We start from the raw sequence: 24,261 nt of genomic DNA on the forward strand, positions 1-24,261 counted from the left end.
GGTGGAGTGAAGAAAGAACTGTTGTCACACAAAGTTGATTCACCTGCTACGGAGGTGGGGGTGGGGCGGGTACAGTCTTCCTGGCAGGGATCACAGCGGCCCAAATTCCAGGACTACCCTGGTAACTAGTAAGTGTGTGACCTTGTTCAAGCCAAGATGGATTGTTCAAAGATTTGATCTTCTGGATAAAAAGGGGACTTCGCTGAAGGTTCTTTGAGATACTTTCCAGGGTTCAAGTATCAACTTATAACTATCTCCAACCAAGTGTGAGTGCCCCACTTAGCCGCTGGGGAAATTCAGCCTTCATTCATCTAATCCGGCAAAGGAAGGGCGCCCTGGGGCACTCGCCGGCCTGCGCTTTCACCCGAGGACGCTCCTCCTATTCGTGAGCTTCCTGCGGGCTAAGTAGTGCGGTGAAGTGTCCCTGCGAAGTTTAAGGGTGGCCTTGCACACCTGAAGTTGAAAAAACTGCTGAATCAGGGTGCCCCCATTTTGCCAGATCAGAGGCAATCGGATGCTCCCTTCCCTCAGCCTTCCTCCAATTCTGAAAAGAAACCAGATCCGCCGGTCTGCTCGGACAGAGGTCACCTGCCAAGAGCACAGTGATGTCACTCGGCTGCCCCTACCACCGCCCCCAAAACAGCAAAGAGCCGAGAAATCTATGCATCACCAAAAGGGAGGGCACCCTCGGGAAGGTGACCCTTCGGCGCAGCCTCGGCCCTGCGGGACGGGGTCAGGGAGGAAGGTGGGCGCACCCGAAGCAACCGCGGGGCGGCCGGGATGCCCCAGATGCCGACCGGACAGTCGGCGCTGGGTACCGCGAAACGGGGACGCAGCCCGTGGAGCCCGAGCGGCCACCCAGGCCGGAGCCTTTAGGGACCACTTCCCGGGAGTTACCGGCCGCAACACCCAAGGCGCGCTCCGTGGCCACCCCGCCGGCTTCCGGCTCCGCGGGCTGTGCGCGCCGCAGGGGGGGGGGGTTGGGGGGGCTGGGGAGGCTGGGGGGGCCGAGGGGCCCGGGCGGCCGGAGCGGGGGGGGCCGGGGCCGGGGGCGGGGCCGGGGCAGAGCGGCCGGGGTGGCCCTCGGCGGCGGGCCTCTACCTGTGGTGGACAGCACGGTGCTGGCGAAGAAGAGCGCGGAGGTGAAGTCCCAGTTCCAGTTGCCCGAGGCGTTGCTGAGCACCGACACGCCGTAGTTGCTGGCCTCCAGCACGCGGCCCAAGAACTGCTCGAGCTGCTGCTCCGACAGGCACTCGTGCTCCTCCAGGAAGCGCCGCTTCAGCTTGCGCAGCTCCTGGCGCAGCAGGTCCTCGTAGGGCAGCTCCACCGACGAGAAGACTACGGCGCCGAACACCAGGTAGAGCAGGTAGCCGAGCACCAGGAAGCCGAAGCACCAGGCCGAGCGGTGCCGCTCCACCAGGCGCACGCACGAGCTGCCGGCCAGGGACTGCAGCATCTTCCCCCGCCGCCGCCGCCGCCGCCGCCGCCACAGCCCAGGCCCACGCCGCAGACCGGCCCGAGCGCGGCCCGCCGCCCCGCCGGCCCTCGGCCCCGCCCCGGCCCCGCCCCGCCGGCCCTCGGCCCCGCCCCGGCCCCGCCCACGGCCCGGCCCCGCCCCGGCCCGCCGGCCCTCGGCCCCGCCCCGGCCCCGCCCCGGCCCCGCCCCTCCGGCCCTCGGCCCCGCCCCGGCCCCGCCCCCGCCCCCACGCGCGCCCTCGACGCTCCCCGGCGGCGCCGTCTGCCTGCGATTGGCTCGCCCGGAGGAGGTTTTCCTTCCTTCTTTTCCTGTTTCCCCGCAATAGAAACGGCCCCGGTGATGTGGCGCTGACGTGGTCGGCGGCTCAGGTAACCCGGGAGTCGGCCGAGACCGCGTGGCAAACTTGGCCCGAGCGCCGGGGCTGGGCGCGGGGCCCGCGGGGTGGGCGCGGCGCGCGGGTGCCCGGACCCCCGCCCGCCGCCGCAGACACGCGCTGCCCTCCCGGGAGCTGCAGCCCGGCCCGGCGGGCCGCGGGCGGGGTGTGACGGCCCGGCCCGGGGGGCGGTGCGCTGCCTGTCCAAGCCTCCGCCCGGTGCCCGCTACACCTGCTGCCCACCTAGGTCCCACCTATTTCTTCTTAACCTCCACAGCCTGTATGGCAAAATAGCGAGCGCTAGGATGCTTTCCTTCGTCTGCCTTGTTGGCCAAGGCTCGAGCCATCTGGTGCCAATGATGATGGTGAAAATATCAAAACCTCGGGGTTGGGGCATAGAAGCCTCCTCCCACTCAAGAATCTGAGAGCAAAGGAGAGTTTGAGAAAAGTCACATTTCTGAACTCTCGCTTTTTAAAATGAAGAGGGAAGCAAAGTTAACAGGAGAAACTGAGCTTTCCCGAGTGTTCTTTTTAAGGTGACAGCGTCAGTGTCACCACTTGACTGTGGGTGAGAGTAAAACCAGTGCACCCTTTTGGAAAGGCAATTTGGCAATACATTTCCAGAACCTTGAGGTGTTTCTGTACTCTGACTCCATGATGTGTCCTAAGAAAAAATCATCAGGCAAAGATTTATAGACAAGGCTATTCATAAATAGTACACGTATATTATATACAGGCGACACATATGTGTGCACGTATTATGAAGATAAGAGTCAGGAACAATCAAAATGCTCCAAGTAGGGGAATGGTTTGATAAATTATGTTATCTCTACAGCGTGGATATCATGTAGCTATTAAAGATGTATTTGAAGCCTGCTGAAGCATACTTGATCTTACTTATTGAAGATACACAGTCTTACGTCTAGAATCTCAAATACATAAACTGGCTCCCAACAGTTGTCTTTGAGTGATAGTGGAGTACATAGGTGACTTTTATTTCTAGTACATTTTTATAATTTTAAAATTTTCTGCAGAAATGTTTTTTTCCTATGCAGTAGATTAGGCAGATACAGTTCTATTTTACAATACAAAATACAAATATTTTACATATTTGAGATTCTCCCAGCTGAGCCTGACCTGACTCGTGAGATATAATAACACAGTTGCTATTTTCAACCATCAGGTTTTCAGATAGCTGTTTGTACACTGACAGATACCCAGAGCAGCATGCATCTAGATTATGCTGAACTTTACAAATCATCATTACAAGGTTTCTTCAGATGAATTTGTCATTGTCTCCCGAATTTCACTTCTCTGACTTAGACCTCTGCCCTAGGTCCATATTACAACTAGGCCAGGGATCCCAAATACTTTTTTTTTATTTTTTTATTTTTTATTGGTGTTCAATTTACTAACATACAGAATAACCCCCAGTGCCTGTCACCCATTCACTCCCACCCCCCGCCCTCCTCCCCTTCCAACACTCCTAGTTCGTTTCCCAGAGTTAGCAGTCTTTACGTTCTGTCTCCCTTTCTGATATTTCCCACACATTTCTTCCCCCTTCCCTTATATTCCCTTTCACTATTATTTATATTCCCCACATGAATGAGAACATATAATGTTTGTCCTTCTCCGACTGGCTTACTTCACTCAGCATAATCCCCTCCAGTTCCATCCACGTTGAAGCAAATGGTGGGTATTTGTCATTTCTAATAGCTGAGTAATATTCCATTGTATACATAAACCACATCTTCTTTATCCATTCATCTTTCGATGGACACCGAGGCTCCTTCCACAGTTTGGCTATCGTGGCCATTGCTGCTATAAACATCGGGGTGCAGGTGTCCTGGCGTTTCATTGCATCTGTATCTTTGGGGTAAATCCCCAACAGTGCAATTGCTGGGTCGTAGGGCAGGTCTATTTTTAACTGTTTGAAGAACCTCCACACAGTTTTCCAGAGTGGCTGCACCAGTTCACATTCCCACCAATAGTGTAAGAGGGTTCCCTTTTCTCCACATCCTCTCCAACATTTGTTGTTTCCTGCCTTGTTAATTTTCCCCATTCTCACTGCTGTGAGGTGGTATCTCATTGTGGTTTTGATTTGTATTTCCCTGATGGCCAGTGATGCAGAGCATTTTCTCATGTGCATGTTGGCCGTGTCTATGTCTTCCTCTGTGAGATTTCTCTTCATGTCTTTTGCCCATTTCATGATTGGATTGTTTGTTTCTTTGGTGTTGAGTTTAATAAGTTCTTTATAGATCTTGGAAACTAGCCCTTTATCTGATATGTCATTTGCAAATACCTTCTCCCATTCTGTAGGTTGTCTTTGAGTTTTGTTGACTGTATCCTTTGCTGTGCAAAAGCTTCTTATCTTGATGAAGTCCCAATAGTTCATTTTTGCTTTTGTTTCTTTTGCCTTCGTGGATGTATCTTGCAAGAAGTTACTATGGCCGAGTTCAAAAAGGGTGTTGCCTGTGTTCTTCTCTAGGATTTTGATGGAATCTTGTCTCACATTTAGATCTTTCATCCATTTTGAGTTTATCTTTGTGTCTGGTGAAAGAGAGTGGTCTAGTTTCATTCTTCTGCATGTGGATGTCCAATTTTCCCAGCACCATTTATTGAAGAGACTGTCTTTCTTCCAATGGATAGTCTTTCCTCCTTTATCGAATATTAGTTGCCCATAAAGTTGAGGGTCCACTTCTGGATTCTCTATTCTGTTCCACTGATCTATGTGTCTGTTTTTGTGCCAGTACCACACTGTCTTGATGACCACAGCTTTGTAGTACAACCTGAAATCTGGCATTGAGATGCCCCCAGATATGGTTTTCTTTTTTAAAATTCCCCTGGCTATTCGGGGTCTTTTCTGATTCCACACAAATCTTAAAATAATTTGTTCTAACTCTCTGAAGAAAGTCCATGGTATTTTGATAGGGATTGCATTAAACGTGTATATTGCCCTGGGTAACATTGACATTTTCACAATATTAATTCTGCCAATCCATGAGCATGGAATATTTTTCCATCTCTTTGTGTCTTCCTCAATTTCTTTCAGAAGTGTTCTATAGTTTTGAGGGTATAGATCCTTTACATCTTTGGTTAGGTTTATTCCTAGGTATCTTATGCTTTTGGGTGCAATTGTAAATGGGATTGACTCCTTAATTTCTCTTTCTTCAGTCTCATTGTTAGTGTATAGAAATGCCACTGACTTCTGGGCATTGATTTTGTATCCTGACACGCTACCAAATTGCTGTATGAGTTCTAGCAATCTTGGGGTGGAGACTTTTGGGTTTTCTATGTAGAGTATCATGTCATCGGCGAAGAGGGAGAGTTTGACTTCTTTGCCAATTTGAATGCCTTTAATGTCTTTTTGTTGTCTGATTGCTGAGGCTAGGACTTCCAGTACTATGTTGAACAGCAGTGGTGAGAGTGGACATCCCTGTCTTGTTCCTGATCTTAGGGGAAAGGCTCCCAGTGCTTCCCCATTGAGAATGATATTTGCTGTGGGCTTTTCATAGATGGCTTTTAAGATGTCGAGGAATGTTCCCTCTATCCCTACACTCTGAAGAGTTTTGATCAGGAATGGATGCTGTATTTTGTCAAATGCTTTCTCTGCATCCAATGAGAGGATCATATGGTTCTTGGTTTTTCTCTTGCTGATATGATGAATCACATTGATTGTTTTACAGGTGTTGAACAAGCCTTGTGTCCCAGGGATAAATCCTACTTGGTCATGGTGAATAATTTTTTTAATGTACTGTTGGATCCTATTGGCCAGTATCTTGTTGAGAATTTTTGCATCCATGTTCATCAGGGATATTGGTCTGTAATTCTCCTTTTTGGTGGGGTCTTTGTCTGGTTTTGGAATTAAGGTGATGCTGGCCTCATAGAACGAATTTGGAAGTACTCCATCTCTTTCTATCTTTCCAAACAGCTTTAGGAGAATAGGTATGGTTTCTTCTCCCAAATACTTTTAAATCATATGTTACCATCAGACTATGGTAGAAATTGGAAATATGATAGGAGTGGTCTGGTAGGGACCAGACGTAGGTGTTGCCCAGCAAGGTGAGATCTGTTGAGTGGAGCCTGGAGGTGGGTGGGCTAAAGAACACAAGTATTTCTGTGGTTTTGGCTCTCATAGTTGACCTGAATCTTGAGAATAGAGGTTGGCTGCCTCCCTTCCTCTTCTCAGCCCACTGCTCTGGACATGTCGCTCACCTGTCTTCAGGGAAGTTAGCAATCTCAGCAATGTCAGGTCTAGGACTTCTGTGGGCTGGCTACTTCCCTCTTGTGACCATGCAAACTGGAACTGACATCTCTGCCACCCTATACCTGCCTCAGCATGACAGAGATCATCCCATGTATTTCTCAGAAAAAAAAAAAAAAAGGAATATGGAAGAAAACTCAGAGGAAAGGGTGGAGATTCACAAGAAGGGAGCAAGGGTGGGATGGGAGGGAATATGGAAGAAAAACTCAGAGGAAAGGGTGGAGGAATATGGAAGAAAACTCAGGAAAAAAAAAGGAATATGGAAGAAAACTCAGAGGAAAGGGTGGAGATTCACAAGAAGGGAGCAAGGGTGGGATGGGAGGGGATGCAGTGGGTGTGAGAGGCAGTGGGGCTGTTTTCTGCATTGGTGTTCACGTTAATTGACATAATTTGGAGACAAGTGATCAAGCTTTGTGAAAAACAAATCTTGCACTGGCACAGAGCCTTGCAAGTTAATCAGACAGAGAGATAATGATGTAAATGATCACTATTGTGCTGTATGATAATAAGACATCAATGACACGCAGTTTATGTGACTAGGCTTAATTCTCTCAACAGGTTGAGATGATGAGAACAATTTGTAGAGATTGTAGCTCTATAGGAAAGTCGTTCACTTTCTAAAAGTGAAATTCACAAACACAGTGTTAGGGAAACCCAGCCAATCAGCAGCAAGGACAAAATATTAGCGTTTGTAATTCCTTTTCTGGCTTTATACCCCCAAAGAGTTGAAAGCAGGAACTCTAAGAGGCATTTGTGCACCCATGTTCACAGCATTATTGACAATAGTCAAGGGGAGGAAGCACCCAAGTGTCCACCAATAGCTGAATGGGTAAGCAAAATGTAGTATAAACTTACAATGATGGAAGTTTGCATCTTACAAAAATCTTACACCTTACAAAAATACAATGGAGTATTTTTCAGCCTTAAAAAATAATGCAATTCTGACGCATGCTATACTATGAACTTGAGGATATTGTCTTAAGCAAAATAAGCCAATTGCAAAGGGTAAAACCTGTATGATTCCACTTACATAAGATATTTAGAGTAGTCAAACTCAAGTTTGAATGAATTGTGGTTGCCAGGGGCTGAGAAGAAAGGGAAGTGGGGAGTTAGTGTCTAATAGGGATGGACAGAGTTTCAATTTTGCAAGATAAAAAATACTGGAGATGGATGGTGGTGGTTGTACAAAATAATATGAATGTGCTTTTGGTGCAACTGAACGCAAACTTAAAAATAGCCATGATAGTAAATTTTGTGTTATGTATATTTTATCATAATTTTTTAAAATGTTGGCATTTGGGTTGGCAGTAGGAATGCAGTCCTTAAGAGTGAGCTGAAGCTATCCCACCAGCCAACAAACTGTATCCCTAATGTGGGTCTTTGAAGTTGACATCTTTAACTTCTGGAGAGTGTTGGACAGTCTGTGGGGTGAGGGTGCTCAGTACAAGGAATCTCAGTGACATGGCCCATACCCCCATGAGATATACCTGGCTGATGATGGGTCTGGAAACTCAGCTTAGAGAAATGGCAGGGGTATTCCAGGCATTTGCCTTGAAGAAAGAAAATTTAGGATGATGTGATGGCTACATGCAGAGAAAAAATAGGCAAATTTATTTTGCGTGTCTTCCAAGGGCAAAGCTAGGACTAACGGGTGAAAGATACAAGGTATAGGATTTAGAAATTCCTGTAAGAGAGAACGTTCTAATTATGACTGGACTGCCAACGGAATGAGCTGCCTCTAGAAACAATGAGCTCCAGCCATGAGGTTCAAGCAGAAGGCAAACAATCGCAAATTAGAAAGATACAATGGAGGGCACTTAGCCTATTAAGGTTCTTAACAAATCTGAGATCTTGCAGTTGTAGCGTCTACAAGGTCAGGTGTATGGGGAGGACAGGTGTGGAACAAGTAAAACACAAAATTACCCTGAGGTGCCTCCGAAAATTGTGGATTCCTAGCCAGGAATCCCAACCTGCTCCAGCCTTGAGCCGCTAACTCCTGGCGGTGCCCAGCCCCCTGGCTTCTCTGTTGTCTTTGACAAAGGGTGTTGCCACGTCCACTTACTGTGGTGGGAGGTGTCCACCATGTGAGAAACGCAGATCAGGTTCAGCCCGTGGGTGGGTCTGGTGGTGGAGTAGCAAGCAGCAGATGACTCCCCTTCAGGTCCTCCTGCCTACGCACACCTGTGACACACTGTCCACCCTGGCCTGAACAATGTTCCTAATTTCCCTGCTCTCAGCTCTGTCTCTTAAGCAGGCCTCCGATCACACGTTACCTGTGAGTGCTAAAGCATAATCGATCCCTGCTCACTTTTTATTTATGGGTGCCAGAAATAAGGAAGGAAAGGGGAGAAAGATGGAAGCAAGAGATTGAATAGAAGGGGGAGACGCTGAAACTTAAAAAAAAAAAATTTTTTTTAGTTAAAAGAAGAGCCACTGTAGAGAGTATTCTGATGACATCCACTGCTCTACCCTGCCATGCATGTTGGAAAGGACCCCCAGCAGCACACTTACCTCCCCCACTGTCCCCTGCCTCTGAGCTCCTGCTGATCTGAGCTGTGGTCACCTCACAGTTAACTCAGCGATTACGCTCTCCAAAACCAGGTCATGTGTCTCAGCAATCTGAAATGGGCTCCCCCAGTCTTTGTTATTCCATGATTTCAGATGGTTATGGTGTGGGAGATTATGGCCCTAATACTGGAAAAGAGAGAGAAAGAAGTGTTGGGCAATTTTTTTTTCCCTCCTGGAGTGGTCCAGCCTGGATGTTGGCTCTCATCAGTGCTCCCCCTAAGTGACAGCCCCTGGCCAGCAAGCTCTTTGATGGCTTGGCACAATGCACTTCATAAGCTATTGTGTTTGCACCTGGGGCACCAAGTGTCTTCCGGGAAGCTTTCCAGCAGAGTGGCTTTATTCTTGAGGTCAGTGGTTTACCTTTTCAAGAACCTACCTACTCAGACAGAAAAAGACTGAGATTCCCCCACCAAACCCCCCCAAACTTTAGGTCCAGGACTCCAAATGAAGTCTGTAAACTTCTGAGTTTGCTTTAGTAGTACCTCCTCTCCATCCTAGTATAGTTTAATTCCTCCCGTATCACATGCCACTTCCACTTAAACCTTCCTGTATTGCAAGACCTCATCCAGAGCTACCATTTAGGCCACCTTTTTAAACTACCAAACTAGGGGTGCCCGGTAGTGTAGTTCCTTAAGTGTCTGACTCATGGTTGCAGCTCAGGTCATGAGGTGGAGCAGAGCATCATCAGCTCAGTGCAGAGTTGGCTTGGGATTTTCTTTCCCTCTCTGTCTGCTCCTCCCCCCTGCTCATTCTCTCTCTCTCTCTCTCTCTCTCTCTCTCTCCCTCTCCCTCTCCCTCTCCCTCTCTCTTTCTCTCTCTCAAATAAATAAATCTTTAAAAAAAAACTAAATGCACAAAACCCTATCTCTCTTCCCTCTGAATTCATCTACATACATTATCTGTTTGCGTGTCCAGGTCCCTAACATACCCCTTCCAGTGTCATTATTTTTATGAGTGCAGTTGACCCTTGAACAACATGGGTTTGAACTTCCTAGGTCAACTTATGTATGTTTTTTTTCTATACAATGCAGTACTGTAAATATATTTTCCTTATGATTTTCTTAATATTTTCTGTAGCTTTATTATAAGAATACAGTGTATGACACATAGGACATATAAAATGTATGTTAACTGACTATGTTATCAGTAAGACTTCTGGTCAGTAGTCAGCTATTGGTGGTTAAATTTTGGGAGAGTCAGAAGTTATTTGCAGATTTGCAGCTGCATGGGAGATTGGTGCCCCCAACCCCAGCATTGTTCAAGTATCAACCATAGATGCTTTGTCTCCCTATGACAGTGTAGACTCTCAGGAAAAATCCCTGCATCTCTTAGTTCTTTGTAACCTTGATAGTACTTGGTACAATTTTTTCATATGATGAATGTACCATAAATACTTTTGATTGTTTGATTAATAAATAATCACAATGATTACATTTTTCCCAGGCATGAAAAATTTGTTTAGTGAGAAATGTTTTTAGAACCATGGTCAACCACCCTGTGCTTATGTACTAAGTATTTGTCATTGCTTTCAATGCGAGGAAGCTATTCTTAGCACAAGGAACTGCTTGAGGGGCCCCAGACAGGGAAGTGATTTATTTGGGGGATAATTTTGTTCTATTGGATTCTAGGGTTTTCCATATACATTGAATTGAACTTCAATTCAATTCACTGAATAAAAAACATGTCCCACTAGTTCATCTTTGAATATTTGCCCTGCACATCACCTTTGAAATACGACACAACACAACACACTTACAGATCCTAGGAGCAGGACTATGGCCATGACCCTACCCCTAACATGACTGATTGGACTAAGCATAGAGCTTGAACCAAAGCTGGTCAAACCAATGATTGTCTGTCTACCAACCAGATTCATTGCAATTATCTGAGAACCCGGTAGGGTTTCTCAGGCAGCAGTGGGTGCTGGGGCTAAAGGGATCAGGTACAAGAGAAGAAAACTGCCTGTGTGAAAAATAAGAAAGGAGAAGACAGAAGAGCAAGACTTCAGTGAAAAGAGAGAGGCAGAGGGAGATTGTGTAAATTGAGCAATAAGTAGAGAATGTGCAAGCAAAAGTAGCCAGATAAGACAGTGCCCCCAAAATGTTTGACGATGTAAAGGGACGAGAAAGAACAGAGTTAGAGAAACATATAGAATGTTATCTATTATTTTAAGACGAGAGAAACTTTGACCAAAAGACATCGGAAACAATCAAGAAAGGATGTGGGGAGTAGAGCAGGAAGAAAACCAGGGGGGAGTGGTAATCTGTAAGCCAAGGAGGAGAGAAATTAACCAGGAAAATACTCTAGAGGTTGGAGGCTGCAAGGGGATACACAGGTGAAGGGTGAAATGTGACCATCAAGGAGCTGTGGGAAACCCCATCCAGTGAAGTTCTAGAGGGCCTGGCAGATACTAGCTGCTGTTAAGAAGAGTGAGGTGAGAAGTGAAGACCATAAGCCCAGAACATTAGCTCCAGCTAGACTGAGGGATGGAAAGGGAGTGATTAATGGGGATATGGGATGGGGCTGGGGACGGTTGTTGTGTGGACATGTTGTGTGCTTAAGACAACAGAGACTTGAGCATGATTGTGTACTGCCGGGAAGGAGCCAGTAGAAAAGTGGGGTATAAAGCAGGAGAAGAAAGAAGACACTTGATAAAGAATGGTCCCAGAAATGTGAACCGGTGCAGCCACTCTGGAAAACTGTGTGGAGGTTCCTCAAAGAGTTAAAAATATACCTGCCCTATGACCCAGCAATTGCACTGCTGGGGATTTACCCCAAAGATACAGATGCAATGAAACGCCAGGACACCTGCACCCCGATGTTTATAGCAGCAATGTCCACAATAGCCAAACTGTGGAAGGAGCCTCAGTGTCCATCGAAAGATGAATGGATAAAGAAGATGTGGTTTATGTATACAATGGAATATTACTCAGCCATTAGAAACGACAAATACCCACCATTTGCTTCAATGTGGTTGGAACTGGAGGGTATTATGCTGAGTGAAGTAAGTCAATCGGAGAAGGACAAAAAGTGTATGTTCTCATTCATTTGGGGAATATAAATAATAGTGAAAGGGAATATAAGGGAAGGGAGAAGAAATGTGAGGGAAATATCAGAAAGGGAGACAGAACATGAAGACTCCTAACTCTGGGAAATGAACTAGGAGTGGTGGAAGAGTAGGAGGGCAGGGGGTGGGGGTGAATGGGTGACGGGCACTGAGGGGGGCACTTGATGGGATGAGCACTGGGTGTTATTCTGTATGTTGGCAAATTGAACACCAATAAATATAAATTTATTATAAAAAAAAAGAATGGTCCCAGAGGAAGTAGGTATGACTGTGATCCATAGCATAGAAGTTGACAAAGAAAGAGAGAAAAGCAAGTGTTGGATGGTTCATTCACTTATTTATTGCTTCATTTAACAAATAGAGATTGAAAAACAAGACTTGTGCTAGGCTCAGAGAATGTAATAGTGAACAAAATGTTTCTTGTCTTAAAGAAATATTCAAATGAGAGAGCCAAACATTAACTAAATATGAAGAGAGAGGAACTATATGGCAGATATACATGCAGGGAATATGAGGCAAGTAACAGGGAAGTCTGTCTGAATATGGGAATCAGAAAGGCTTCCCTGAACCCTGCTATTTAGGCTGAACTGAAAGATGATTGGGATTAACTAAAAGAAAGAAGTGGGACTGAGGGAGAGTTTGGAACTAGGGGGAAAAGAGGCTATAAAGGTGGTGGGCCCAGATTACACAGGACCTTGCAGGGCAGATTAGGAATATAGGTCTTTTTCATGGACTCCAAGGAAGGGTTTTCAGCATAAGAATTTGCATTTCAAAATATCCACTTTGCAATGTAAAGAATGGTCCAGAGTATAGCAGGAGTAGATTCCATGGAACCACTGGATTGGGAAGGAATGTTCCAGAAAATGAATGATGGCAATTTACCTCCATGGGTAAATGCAGTAAGGGCAGGGATCACTGCCTGTTCTGTAGCCTCAGCATCTAGAACAGAATCTGGCACATAGTGGAAGTTCATGGAAATGAAAATGAATGAATGAATGAATGTGAGCAGATGGGCATAAAGACTTGAGAAGTCTCCAGGATTTGGGGTTGGACTGAGTGGATACATGGGTGTAGGTGGAACAAGGGCATCAGGTTTCTGGCTTGTGGGAAGAAATGGTGGTGGCACCATTAACTGAAGTTGAGAGAAGGATAAGGTTTGCAAGAGAAGTTCATGATTTCAGTTTAGGACAAGTTGAGTCCAAGTTACTCCTCAGGTATGCAAGGGAACATGTCCCACTAGGCAGTTGTCTATACAAGTTTAGATCTTGGCAAATTCTGGGGGAGATGGAAGTCAGAATGGTGGGTTATCCAAATTAACATTCATCTATGGAACATTCTAGAGAGTGACAGTTTTGGCTTTACAATGGAAGAGAGTGACTGAAGTTTAGTAGAGGTAGATTATTGGCATAAAGAAAGTCAAAAACATACAGATATTGGTTGCTGGATGGGACACCCACACAGATGTCAAATATTTCCCAGGAAGATGGCAGGAATAGATGTAAGACATAGCATAAGCCAAAAGCCACAGTCCTTAGAGACCTGTGGAGGGAGAGATAAAACAAGAGGAACAGGCTGAGAAATTGTCCCCAAGTGCTACAAAGATGTACAGGAAGGGTGTTAGCCTAGGTTTTAGGAGACTCTGCTTCTACCTCCAACTAGCTATGCATCTTGAATAAGTCATTTATCGTCCCTTGGCTTCTTTTTCTTCATGGGCTTAACAAACAAACAAAAAAAGAACAAAGAGGACTGATAATAACTCATCACCTATCTATACCTACAATGAGAATCAAGGAAAATAATTATCCTATAATATATGATTGGGCACTATGGAAAAGTAAGGCATGGTCGCAATGACTTTTCACAGCTGAGCTGTGTGCTAAGAGCCCCACGTATTCAGAAGATGAAAGACACATTGTGAACTGTGTTGAGCTACCGAAAGTGTCTTCCTGAGAAAAGTCATTCTTGAACTAGGACTTCAAATACCACGTGTTAGATAAACACGTATATTTAAAAAAGAAAAAAAGAAAATATTTGAGACAAGAATTAGCAAGCCACAGATTGACCCTACAATAAGCATTTACTTGAAGGCAAATAAACAGAGTAGAAATAAAAGGTATATGGATCTGCCACTGCTTTTTTTTTTTTTTTTTTGGAATGATCAAACGTGGTTTTGTTCTCCATAGAATACAAAATTTTTGTCTACTCTTTTCAATATAAAGTGCCATCAGCATCTATTTTATTTGGGAAGAGAGGACATAAATGGAATCATCAGATGTCAAAGTAATAGGAAGAGAGTTTCTAGCACATGTGTGTGTGTTGAAGGCTCAGCAGATAGATCATATCAAGAGCTATCATCAGAGCTATGCAGTGCCCAGACCAGCCCCTTGGCCAAAGCTCACCTCCTGGTCGGCCTCATTGGTCTTTGGTGAAACCATAGCCCATAGTTGACTCTCTCTTGAGACTCGAATCCACTAAGACACCCCAAATAAAAGGGCTTTGTGTTTCTTCCGTGTGGTGACTGGGCTGTTTTCACAGAATGTGAAATTAGTAGGACTGCTGTGGTACATTCTTGTCCTTATAAGACTTTGGAGTTTTGCTCTAGTATGTTGTATGCTTGCCCTGTCCTTGCTTTTCAAGCAAACCTGCTGTCTTGGAGGCTACCCTCTTACTGACCTGTTGCCACCTACAGTGCTGCATCGGGACTCTAAGAGACAGCCCCTGTGAGTTTTGGTTCCCCAGGCTATTCAATCAAACACTAATCTAGGTACTGCTGCAAAGGCAGATGGAATTAAGGTTACTAATCAGGTGACCTTAAAACAAGGAAATTAACCTGGAATATTGAGCAGGGCCCAGTGGAATCACTGGAGCCCTGAAAATCAGAAGAGGAAGGTCAGAGACTTTGTTAGAGAGAGGTTGACGAGGCAAAGGAGAGGTGAGGGGGATTTGAAGCATGGGAGAGATTCACCAGTTAGGAACTGTGGATGCTTCTAGAAGCTGAGAGCAACTCCCACCTGACAGCCAGTCAGGAAATGGGTATGTCAGTCAACCAGGAACTGGGTTCTGCCCACATTCTTCCCAAGAGCCTCCAGCAAGGGATACAGTCCTGCTGACACCTCGATGGGGCCCCGTGAGACCAGGCAGAGAAGGCTGACCCAGGTCCCAAGCAGCTCCACACGTACTTAAGTTGTGTGACCCGGCAGCCCTGGTGGCTCAGCGGTCTAGCGCCGCCTTCAGCCCGGGAGGTGATGCTGGAGACCAGGGATCCAGTCCCGCGTTGGGCTCCCTGCATGGAGCCTGCTTCTCCCTCTGCCTGTGTCTCTGCCTCTATCTCTCCTTATGTCTCTCATGAATAAAAAAAAAAAAGAAGAAGAAGAAGAAGAAGAAGTGTGTGACCCTGTGAGTCTGTTCCCTCAGATGAAAACAGACAGTGTTAATGTGAGCTCCTGGGGTTGGGAATCTTACGTGTGAAGGGGATGGTATTGGTCTGCAAGGCTTACCTAAGGTAACTTGAAAGTATTTTGTAAACCAAGAAGTGGTTTGAGGTGCTGGTTATTACTAAGGACAAGTTTGCTACCTCACTCCTCTGTCATTATTTCACTGTTGAGGAGCCGAGAAGTCCTTTATATCTTATCTTCCCTGCCTCTGCAAACCTTTTTAACACAGAGACTTTTCAGGGCATGTAGATCTGAATGGTACCCAGATGTATTCAGCTCACCGCAGATATAAATCCCCAGGAAATAAGAAGTGTAATTTCTTTTAGACTTACCCAGAACTCATAAACTTTAATATATGGTACATTCTATCAAGTCGGAAGGGAATCTAGGGCCTCCTGGCTGAGACCCTATCCCTGCTTCACTGCCCAGCAAGAAAATAGCAGGATTAAGATAAACAAATTGTAATGATAATGATACCTATTATGTATATAGAGATAGGCATTGGACTAAATGATTTCTTTTTTTTTTAAGATTTATTTATTTATTTGAGAGCGCAAGAAAGAAAGAGAGATCATGGAGAATAGGGGCAGAGAGAAAGGAGGGGAAAGCCTCAGGCCGACTCCTCGCTGAGTGTGAAGCCCAGTGCAGGCTCTATCTCACCACCCTGAGATCACGACCTGAGCAGAAACCAAGACTTGAAAGCTTATGTGGAATCTAAATGATTTTTATTTTATTTCGTTTGCGCTCCAACAAGTCCGTAAGAAGGAGCAGTCATCCCCATAAGGTTGACGAAACTGAGGTTTAGGGAAATTAAGTAACTTGCTTGAGGTCAAACAACTCCTACCTGAAACAACTGTGAATAAGACAAGTTTGCTGAACACAGTGGCTTTCCCTTTTCTGTCATTTTATCCCATCCTTGTATCTATAATTGCAGAAATCTGTAAAAATGCCTCTACTTGCAAAATGTAACAGATTCAAGTCTTTACCAGAAATGTTATGATATAAAATATTTATATTTCTGTAAGTTGGTGACTTTGTAGGTTTTTATTTCTTGTTACTTCTAATTCATATGTATAACACAACATAATTTTATATATATGTATACAGCCTATTATATATACACAATATATTATGCATACATATACATAAGGTGTACATTCACAAAACCTCATTTTAAAATTATGTGTACAGCCTGTGTGGCTGTATACATGGATTTTTTTCTTATTGTTTCTTTCATTCACATATCCTATTTAATTCTTTTTCAATATTTTTTCTTTCTTCTCTTTTTCCTACCTGATCTTTCTCTTTTATTCTTTTTCTTTTTTAACCAACACAGGTCCTGAACCACAACCCCAAGACCAAGGCCCAAGCTGAGATCCAGAGTCAGATGCTCAACTGACTGAGCCACCCAGGTGCCCCTCTCTTTTATTCTTTATTATTCTATTATCCCTTTTTTTTAAAAAAAATATTTTATTTATTTATTCACGAGAGTCAGAGAGAAAGAGAGTCAGAGACACAGGCAGAGGGAGAAGCAGGCTCCACGCTTGGAGCCCTATGTGGGACTCAATCCTGGGACTCCAGGATCAGGCCCTGGGCTGAAGGCGGCACTAAACCGCTGAACCACCCGGGCTGCCCTATTATCCCTTTTTTTAAACTGAAGTATAGTTGACACACCATGCTTTAAAAATATATATATTTATTTATTCGTGAGAGACAGAGAGAAGCAGAGGAAGAAGCAGGCTCCCCACAGGGATCCCAGGACCCTGGGATCATGACCTGAGCCAAAGGTGGATGCTCAGCCACTGAGCCACCCAGGCATCCCTACACACCATGTTACATTAGTTTCAAGTGTGCAACATAGTGATGCAACAACTCTATATTATACGTGTGTGTCTGTGTATATATATATTTATCAACATACAATGCTATTACAATATCATTCACTATATTCCTTGTCGTATCTTTCATCCTGGTGACTTATTCACTCCTTACTGGAAGCCTGTGTCTCCCACTCTCCTTCACCCATTTTATCCATCGTCTCTCCTCTCTCTCCGCCCTCCTCCCTCTCTCTCTGCCCTCCCCTCAGCTTGTTCCCTGTATTTATGGATTTGTTTATTCATTTGTTTTGTTTTCGAAACTCCACACATAAGTAAAATGTTATGGTATTTGTCTTTTTCTGTCAGCATAATATGTTCTAGGGCCATCCATGATGTCACAAATGGCAAGATCTTATCCTTTTTATGGCTAATATTCCATTGTGTATATACACCACCTCTTCTTTATCCATTCATCAGTGGACACTTGGACTTCTTCCATCGTAAATAATGACGCTATAAGCATAAGGGTGCATGCATCCCTTAGTGTTCCTATCTGACTCTTGATTCTGGCTCAGGTCATGATCTCAGCATCATAAGATTGAGCCCCACATCGTGCTCTACACTCAGCGTGGAGTCTGCTTGAGATTCTCTTCCTTTCCCTTCCCCTCCCCCTCCACTGCTTTCCCCACTTATGATCTCTCTCTCTCTCCTCTCTCTAAAATAAATAAAATCTTTCAGCTAGTGTTCTTCTGTTATTTGGGCAAATACCTAGTAGTGTAGTTGCTGGATCATAAGGTAATACTATTTTTAATATTTTGAGGAACCTTCATACTATTTTCCAGAGTGGCTGCAACAGTTTGCACTCCCACCAATAATTCATGAGTGTTCCTTTGCTGCACATCTTCACCACACTTGTTGCTTCTTGAGTTGTTGATTTTATACATTCTGACAGGTATTATGGGATATCTCATTGTGGTTGTGATCTGCATTTCCCGGATGATCAGTGATGTTGAGCATCTTTTCACATGTCTGTTGGCCATCTGGATGTCTTCTTTGGAGACACACCAGTTCATGGATTCTACCCAATTTTATTTATTTTTTCTTTTTTCTACCCAATTTTAAATTGGATTATTTGGTTTTTGAGTGTTGAGTTTTATAAGTTCTTTATATATTTTGGATGCCAGCCTTTTATTAGTTATGTCATTAGTTTGTCATTAGTTTGTCATATTATCTTCTTCCATTCTTTAGGTTGCCTTTTAGTTTTGTTGCTTGTTTCCTTTGCTGTGCAGAAGCTTCTTATTTTGCTATAGTCCCAATAGTTTATTTTTGCTTTTGTTTCTCTTGCCTCAGGAGACGTCTAGAAAGAAGCTGCTAAGGCTGATGTCAAAAAAGTTACCCATGTTCTCTTCTACAGTTTGTATGGTTTCAGGTCTCACATTAGATCTTCCATTTTGAATTTATTTTTGTGCATGGTGCAAGAAAGTGGTCCAATTTCATTCTTCTGCATATTGCAGTCCAGTTGAAGCACCATTTGTTGAAGCACCATTTGTTGAAGAAACTGTCTTTTTCCCATTGGATATTCGTTCCTGCTTTGTCGAAGGTTAATTGACCATATAATTGTGGGTTTACTTCTGGATTTTCTATTCTGTTCTGTTGACTGTGTGTCTATTTTTGTGCCAGTAACCATACAGTTTTGATTACTACAGCTCTGTAATGTAACTTGCAGTCCAGAATTGTGGTACCAACAGCTTTGTTTTTCTTTTTCAAGGTTGCTGTGGCTATTAGCAGTTCCATACAAATTTTAGGATTATTTGTTCTCTTTCTGTGAACAATGCTGCTGGCATTTTGATAGCGATTGCATTCAATGTGTAGATTGCTTTGGGTAGTATAGACATTTTAACAGTATTTATTCTTCCAATCCATGAGCATGGAGTGTCCTTCCATTTCTTTGTGTCATCTTCAATTTCTTTCATCAGTGTTTTATTTTTTTTAATTTTTTTAAGTTTTATTTATTTATGATAGTCACAGAGAGAGAGAGAAAGAGGCAGAGACACAGGCAGAGGGAGAAGCAGGTTCCATGCACTGGGAGCCCGATATGGGACTCGATCCCGGGTCTCCAGGATCGCACCCTGGGCCAAAGGCAGGCGCCAAACCACTGCGCCACCCAGGGATCCCCAGTGTTTTATTTTTTTAAAAAGATTTTTATTTATTTATTAATGAGAGAGAGAGAGAGAGAGAGAGAGAGAAAGAGGCATAGGCAGAAGGAGAAGCAGGCTCCATGCAGGGAGCCCGATGTGGGACTCAATCCTGGGTCTCTAGGATCACGACCTGGGCCGAAGGCGGCTCTAAACCACTGAGCCACCCGGGCTGCCTTCATCAGTGTTTTATAGGTTTTCGGAATATACCTCTTTTACCTCTTTGGCTAGTGATATCTTGTTATTTTAGGTGCAATTATAAATGGAATTACTTTCTTAATTTCCCTTTCTGCTTCTTCATTATTGGTGTATACAAATACAATGGATTTCTGTACATTGATTTTGTATCCTGCAGCATTACTGAATTATTTTATCAATTCTAACAGGTTTGGGGTGAGGTTTTTTGGGTTTTCTACCTATAACATGTCATCTGCAAATAGTGAATGTTTTAATTCTTCCTTATGGATTTGGATTCCTTTTTGTTGTTGTTGTTGTTGTCTGACTGCTATGGCTAGGATTTCCAGTACTGTGTTGAATAAAAGTGGTGAGAGTGGACATCCTTGTCTTGTTCCTGATGTTACAGGAAAAGCTCTTAGTTTTTCTCCATTAAGCATGATGTTAGCTATAGGTTTTTCATAGATGACCTTTATTATATTGAGTTGTGTTCCCTCTAAAGCTATTTCATTGAGGGTTTTTATCATGAATGAATTTTGTCCTTTGTCAAATGCTTTTTATGCACCTATTGAAATGATCATATGGTTCTTATTCTTTCACGTCTTGAGGTGATGCTGTCACATTGATTGATATGTGAATACTGAGCCACATTTGCAACCCATGAATGAATCCCATTTGATCATGGTGAATGATATTTTTAATGTGTTGTTGAATTTGGTTTGCTAGTATCTTGTTAAGAATTTTTGTATCTATGTTCAGCAGGAATATTGGCCTATAGGTCTCTTTTTTAGTGGTGTCTTTATCTGGTTTTGGTATCAGGGTAAGGCTGGCCTTATAGAATTAATTTGCAAGTTTTCCTTCCCTTTCTATATTTTGGGATAGTTTGAGAAGATTAGGCATTAATGCTTCTTTAAATGTTTGGTAGAATTCACCTTTGAAGCCATGTGATTCTCAATTTTTGTTTGTTGGGAATATTTTGATTTCTGACTCAAATTCTTTGCTGGTTATCAGTCTGTTCAAATTTTCTATTTCTTCCTGTTTCCGTTTTGGTAGTTTAAATGTTTCTAGGAATTTATCCATCTCTTCTAGGTCATCCAACTTGTTGGCATGTATTTTTTCATAGTATTCTTTTATGACTTTTTGTATTTCTGTGGTGTTATTATTTCTCTCATTTGTGATTTTGTTTGAGTCCTTTCTCTTTTTTTCTTGATAAGTCTGGCTAGAGGTTAATCAATCACGTTGATCTTTTTAAAGAACCAGCTCCTGGTTTCATTGATCTATACTATTGTTTTTTTAGTTTCTATATAATTTATTCCTGCTTTAATCTTTATTGTTTCCTTCCTTCTGTGGTTTTAGGTTTAATTTGTTCTTTTTTCTAGCTCCTTTAGGTATAAAGTTAGGTCATTAATTTGAGATTTTTCTTGCTTCTTGAGGTCAGCCTGTATGTGACAAACTTCCCTTTCAGAACTGCTTTTGCAGCATCCCAGAGGCTTTGGAGCACTGTGTTTTCATTTTCATTTGTTTCTACATAATTTTTTATTTCTTTTTTGATTTCTTGGTTGACCCATTTATTGTTTAGTTAGTAGCAAGTTTTTAAAACACCGATGTTTGTGCTCTTTCCAGATTTTTTTCTTATGACTGACTTCTAGTTGTATAGCGTTGTGGTCAGAAAAGATGCATGTTATGACTTCAATCTTCTTGAATTTGTGGAGGTTTGTTTTCTGTGCTAATATGTAATCTATTCTGGAGGATATTCCATGTGCACTTGAAAAGAATGTGCATTCTGCTGTTTTAGGATGGAATATTCTGATCATCTTTGTTAAATCCATCTGATTCAGTGTGTCATTGAAAGCCATTGCTTCCTTGTTTTCTGTTTAGGTGATCTGTTTATTGATGTAAATAGGGTGTTATGGTCCCCTATGATTATCGTATTATTATTATTGATTTTATGTTTGTTATTAACTGTGTTTTTTTTAAAGATTTTATTTATTTACCCATGAGAGACACAGAGAGAGAGAGAGAGAGAGACAGAGACAGAGACACAGGCCGAGGGAGAAGCAGGCTCCATGCAGGGAGCCCGACATGGGCCTCGATCCCAGGTCTCCAGGATCACGCCCTGGACTGAGGCGGTGCTAAACTGCTGAACCACCTGGGCTGCCCATGTTATTAACTGTTTAATGTATTTGGGTGTACCTGTGCTGGGTGCATAAAAATAATTGTTAGACCTCCCTGTTGGATTGTCTCCTTTATTATTACATAGTGTCCTTTTTTGTCTTTTATTATAATCTTTATAATAAAGATTATTATATGTCTTTATTTGAGAGAGAGAAGCAGAAAGAGGCAGAGGGAGAGAGAGAGAGAATTTTTAAGCAAACTCTGTGCTAAGTGTGGAGGCTAATGTGGGGCTCAATCCATGACTCTGAGATCATGACCTGTGCTGGAATCAAGAGCTGGATGTTTAACCAACTGTGCCATCCAGGCACCCTACAGTCTTTGTTTTAGTCTATTTTGTCCAATATAAGTATTGCTACTCCAGCTTTCTTTTGACATCCAGGTTCATGATAGATGTTTCTCTATCCTTTTACTTTCAATCTTTAGTTATTTGCTTTTAAAGATTTTATTTATTCATTTGAGAGAGAGAGAGAGAGGAGAATGAGTGGGGGGAGGGGCAGGAGGAGAGGGAGAAGTAGACTTCCTGCTGAACAGGGAGTCTATGCAGGGCTGGATTCCAAGACCCCAAGATCATGACCTGAGCTGAAGGCAGATGCTTAACTGACTAAGCCACTTTGGCACCCCTCCTTTACTGATTTTTTTTACAGAAAAATTCATTTTTACTACTTTTGTGTTTCCTACCTCTATACTGTCACTTTTGGTCTCTCCTTTCCACTCAAAGACTCACTTTCAATATTTCTTGCAGGACTGGTTTAGTGGTCATGAACTCTTTTAGTTTTTGTTTGTCTGGGAAACTATCTCTCTTTCTATTCTGAACGATAGCCTTGCAGGATAGAGTATCCTTGGCTGGAGATTTTTCCCATTTAGTATTTTGAATATATCCTGCTACTCCCTTCTGGCTTATAAAGTTTTATTGAAAAATCTCCTGCTAGCCTTATGTTTTTTTCTTATAAGTTAATGACATCTTTTATCTCGCTGACTTTAAAAGTTTTTCTTTATCACAATATTTTGCAAACTTAATTACAATGTGTCTTGGTGTTGGTCTGCTTTTGTTGATTCTTTTGGGGGTTTTTCTGTGCCTCTTGGACCTGGTCTTCATTTCCTTCCCCAGATTACAGAAGTTTTCAGTTATTATTTCTTGAAATAAATTTTCTGCCCCTCTTTCTTCTTCTTCCGGGATCCCTATAATATGAATATTATTATGTTTGATGGAGTCACTGAGTTCCCTAAATCTATTTTTGTTTTGCATAATTTTTTCCCTCTGTCTTTTGTTCAGCTTCATTACTTTCCATTACTCTTTCTTCTAGGTCACTAATTCATCCCTTTGCTTCTTCCTTCATTCCATCAAGTGTGTTTATTGTTCATTCTATCAATGTGCTTCTCATTTCATTTATTGAGCCCTTTATCTCTGCTGTTATTCCTTATTTTTGTGTTAAGGGTCTCATTCATATCTCTCACCTTTTTTCTCAAGTCCAGTGAATATCTTTATGATCACTGCTTTTAGATTCTCTATCAGGCTTATTCCTTCTATCTGTTTCATGTAGACCTCTGGCTATGACCTTGGCTTGTTCTTTCATTTGGGATAAATTTCTCTGTCTCATCATGTTTTCTGCCTCTCTGTCTGTTTGTCTGCATTAAGAAAGCCACCTGTGTCTTCTCTTTAAAGTAGTGATTTTATGAAGAAGCAGTCCTGAAGTGCCCTGCAGTGCCATGTCCCTTGCTCCCAGAACCTGGCACTTCAGGAGAGTATCCTGTGTGTGTTTCTCATACCCTGCTGTTGTGTCTGAGTCACTTTTCCTTTCAGTGATGCCATCTGCACAGACTTTTTACCTGCTGTGGGCTGTGCTTGCTCTCTGGCATTAGTGTGAGCCAGGCAAGACAGCTTTGGGAGAGGAGAGTGTGCCTGTTGGGGAACTTGGGAGCAAGGTGGCAATTTTAGCCAAATTTGCACCGGCCTCTCTCCACCTCTATATTGAGTTGTAGCATTTGTTCTTCCAGTCCTTGGATCACTCTCGGGTTTATTGACTTGGATGTGGATGTTATCCAGTTGAAATGTAGGATGGGCTGAGCTCAGGGTTTTCCTATTTCACCATCTTCCCAAGCTCCTCTCACAGAGTCTATAATTTAGCTAATGGTATTGTACCAATGTTTACTTCTCTATTTTTAATAATGTGGCTATACAAGCTAGTAACATTAGGGTAAGTAGAGTGAGGAACATAGAGGGACTCTTTGTACTATTTTGCACTTTTTATGTAAGCCTAAAATTACTTCAAAATGCAAAGTGAAAAGAGAAAAAGACTAGCAATATCAAGTGTTATCAAATATGTAGAATAACTAGGAGTCCCATAGCATTTTTGGTGGGAGTAGGAAATGCTGCAATTAGTTTGGGAAACATTTTAGTACTTTCTCATAAAGTAAATCATGCAAATTATCCTGTGACCCAGCAGTTCTATTCCAGAAAGATGAACACAGTCATTGTCCATAGTTGAAAACACTGTATTGTATAATTGAAATTGGCTAACAGAGGAGACCTTGGTATTCCCAACAACAACAACAACAACAACAACAAAAAAAAACCAGAAACAACAAAACTAAATCTGTCAGATGGGGGATGTTTTCATTAACTTTTACAATGTATACATTTATCAAATCATCACTCTGTGCACTTTAAATCTTACAATTTTATTTGTCAATTATACCTCAACAAAACTAACTAAATA

The 24,261-nt window shown here is 43.0% G+C and overlaps 1 protein-coding gene and 1 long non-coding RNA gene across 3 annotated transcripts in view; one reads left to right on the plus strand and one right to left on the minus strand.

The window, feature by feature from the left end:
* The window catches only part of KCNK1 (potassium two pore domain channel subfamily K member 1), a 41,887-nt gene extending 40,370 nt beyond the window's left edge, over window positions 1-1,517 (minus strand). The window contains exon 1 of the mRNA XM_072823043.1: window positions 1,102-1,517. Coding sequence (XP_072679144.1) covers window positions 1,102-1,456 — 355 coding nt within the window. The 5' untranslated portion in view covers window positions 1,457-1,517. The remainder of the gene's footprint in view (window positions 1-1,101) is intronic.
* Window positions 1,518-1,708: 191 nt separating this feature from the next.
* The window catches only part of LOC140631791 (uncharacterized), a 51,968-nt gene continuing 29,415 nt past the window's right edge, over window positions 1,709-24,261 (plus strand). Inside the window, exons 1-2 of one of the 2 annotated variants that reach the window (XR_012029308.1) lie at window positions 1,709-1,845; window positions 16,520-16,595. This is a non-coding gene — a long non-coding RNA (uncharacterized lncRNA). The remainder of the gene's footprint in view (window positions 1,846-16,519; window positions 16,596-24,261) is intronic. The other variant, XR_012029309.1, reaches the window with a different exon arrangement.

Source organism: Canis lupus, chromosome 4, assembly GCF_048164855.1.
Source record: "Canis lupus baileyi chromosome 4, mCanLup2.hap1, whole genome shotgun sequence".
Classification (NCBI taxonomy): Eukaryota; Metazoa; Chordata; class Mammalia; order Carnivora; family Canidae; genus Canis; species Canis lupus.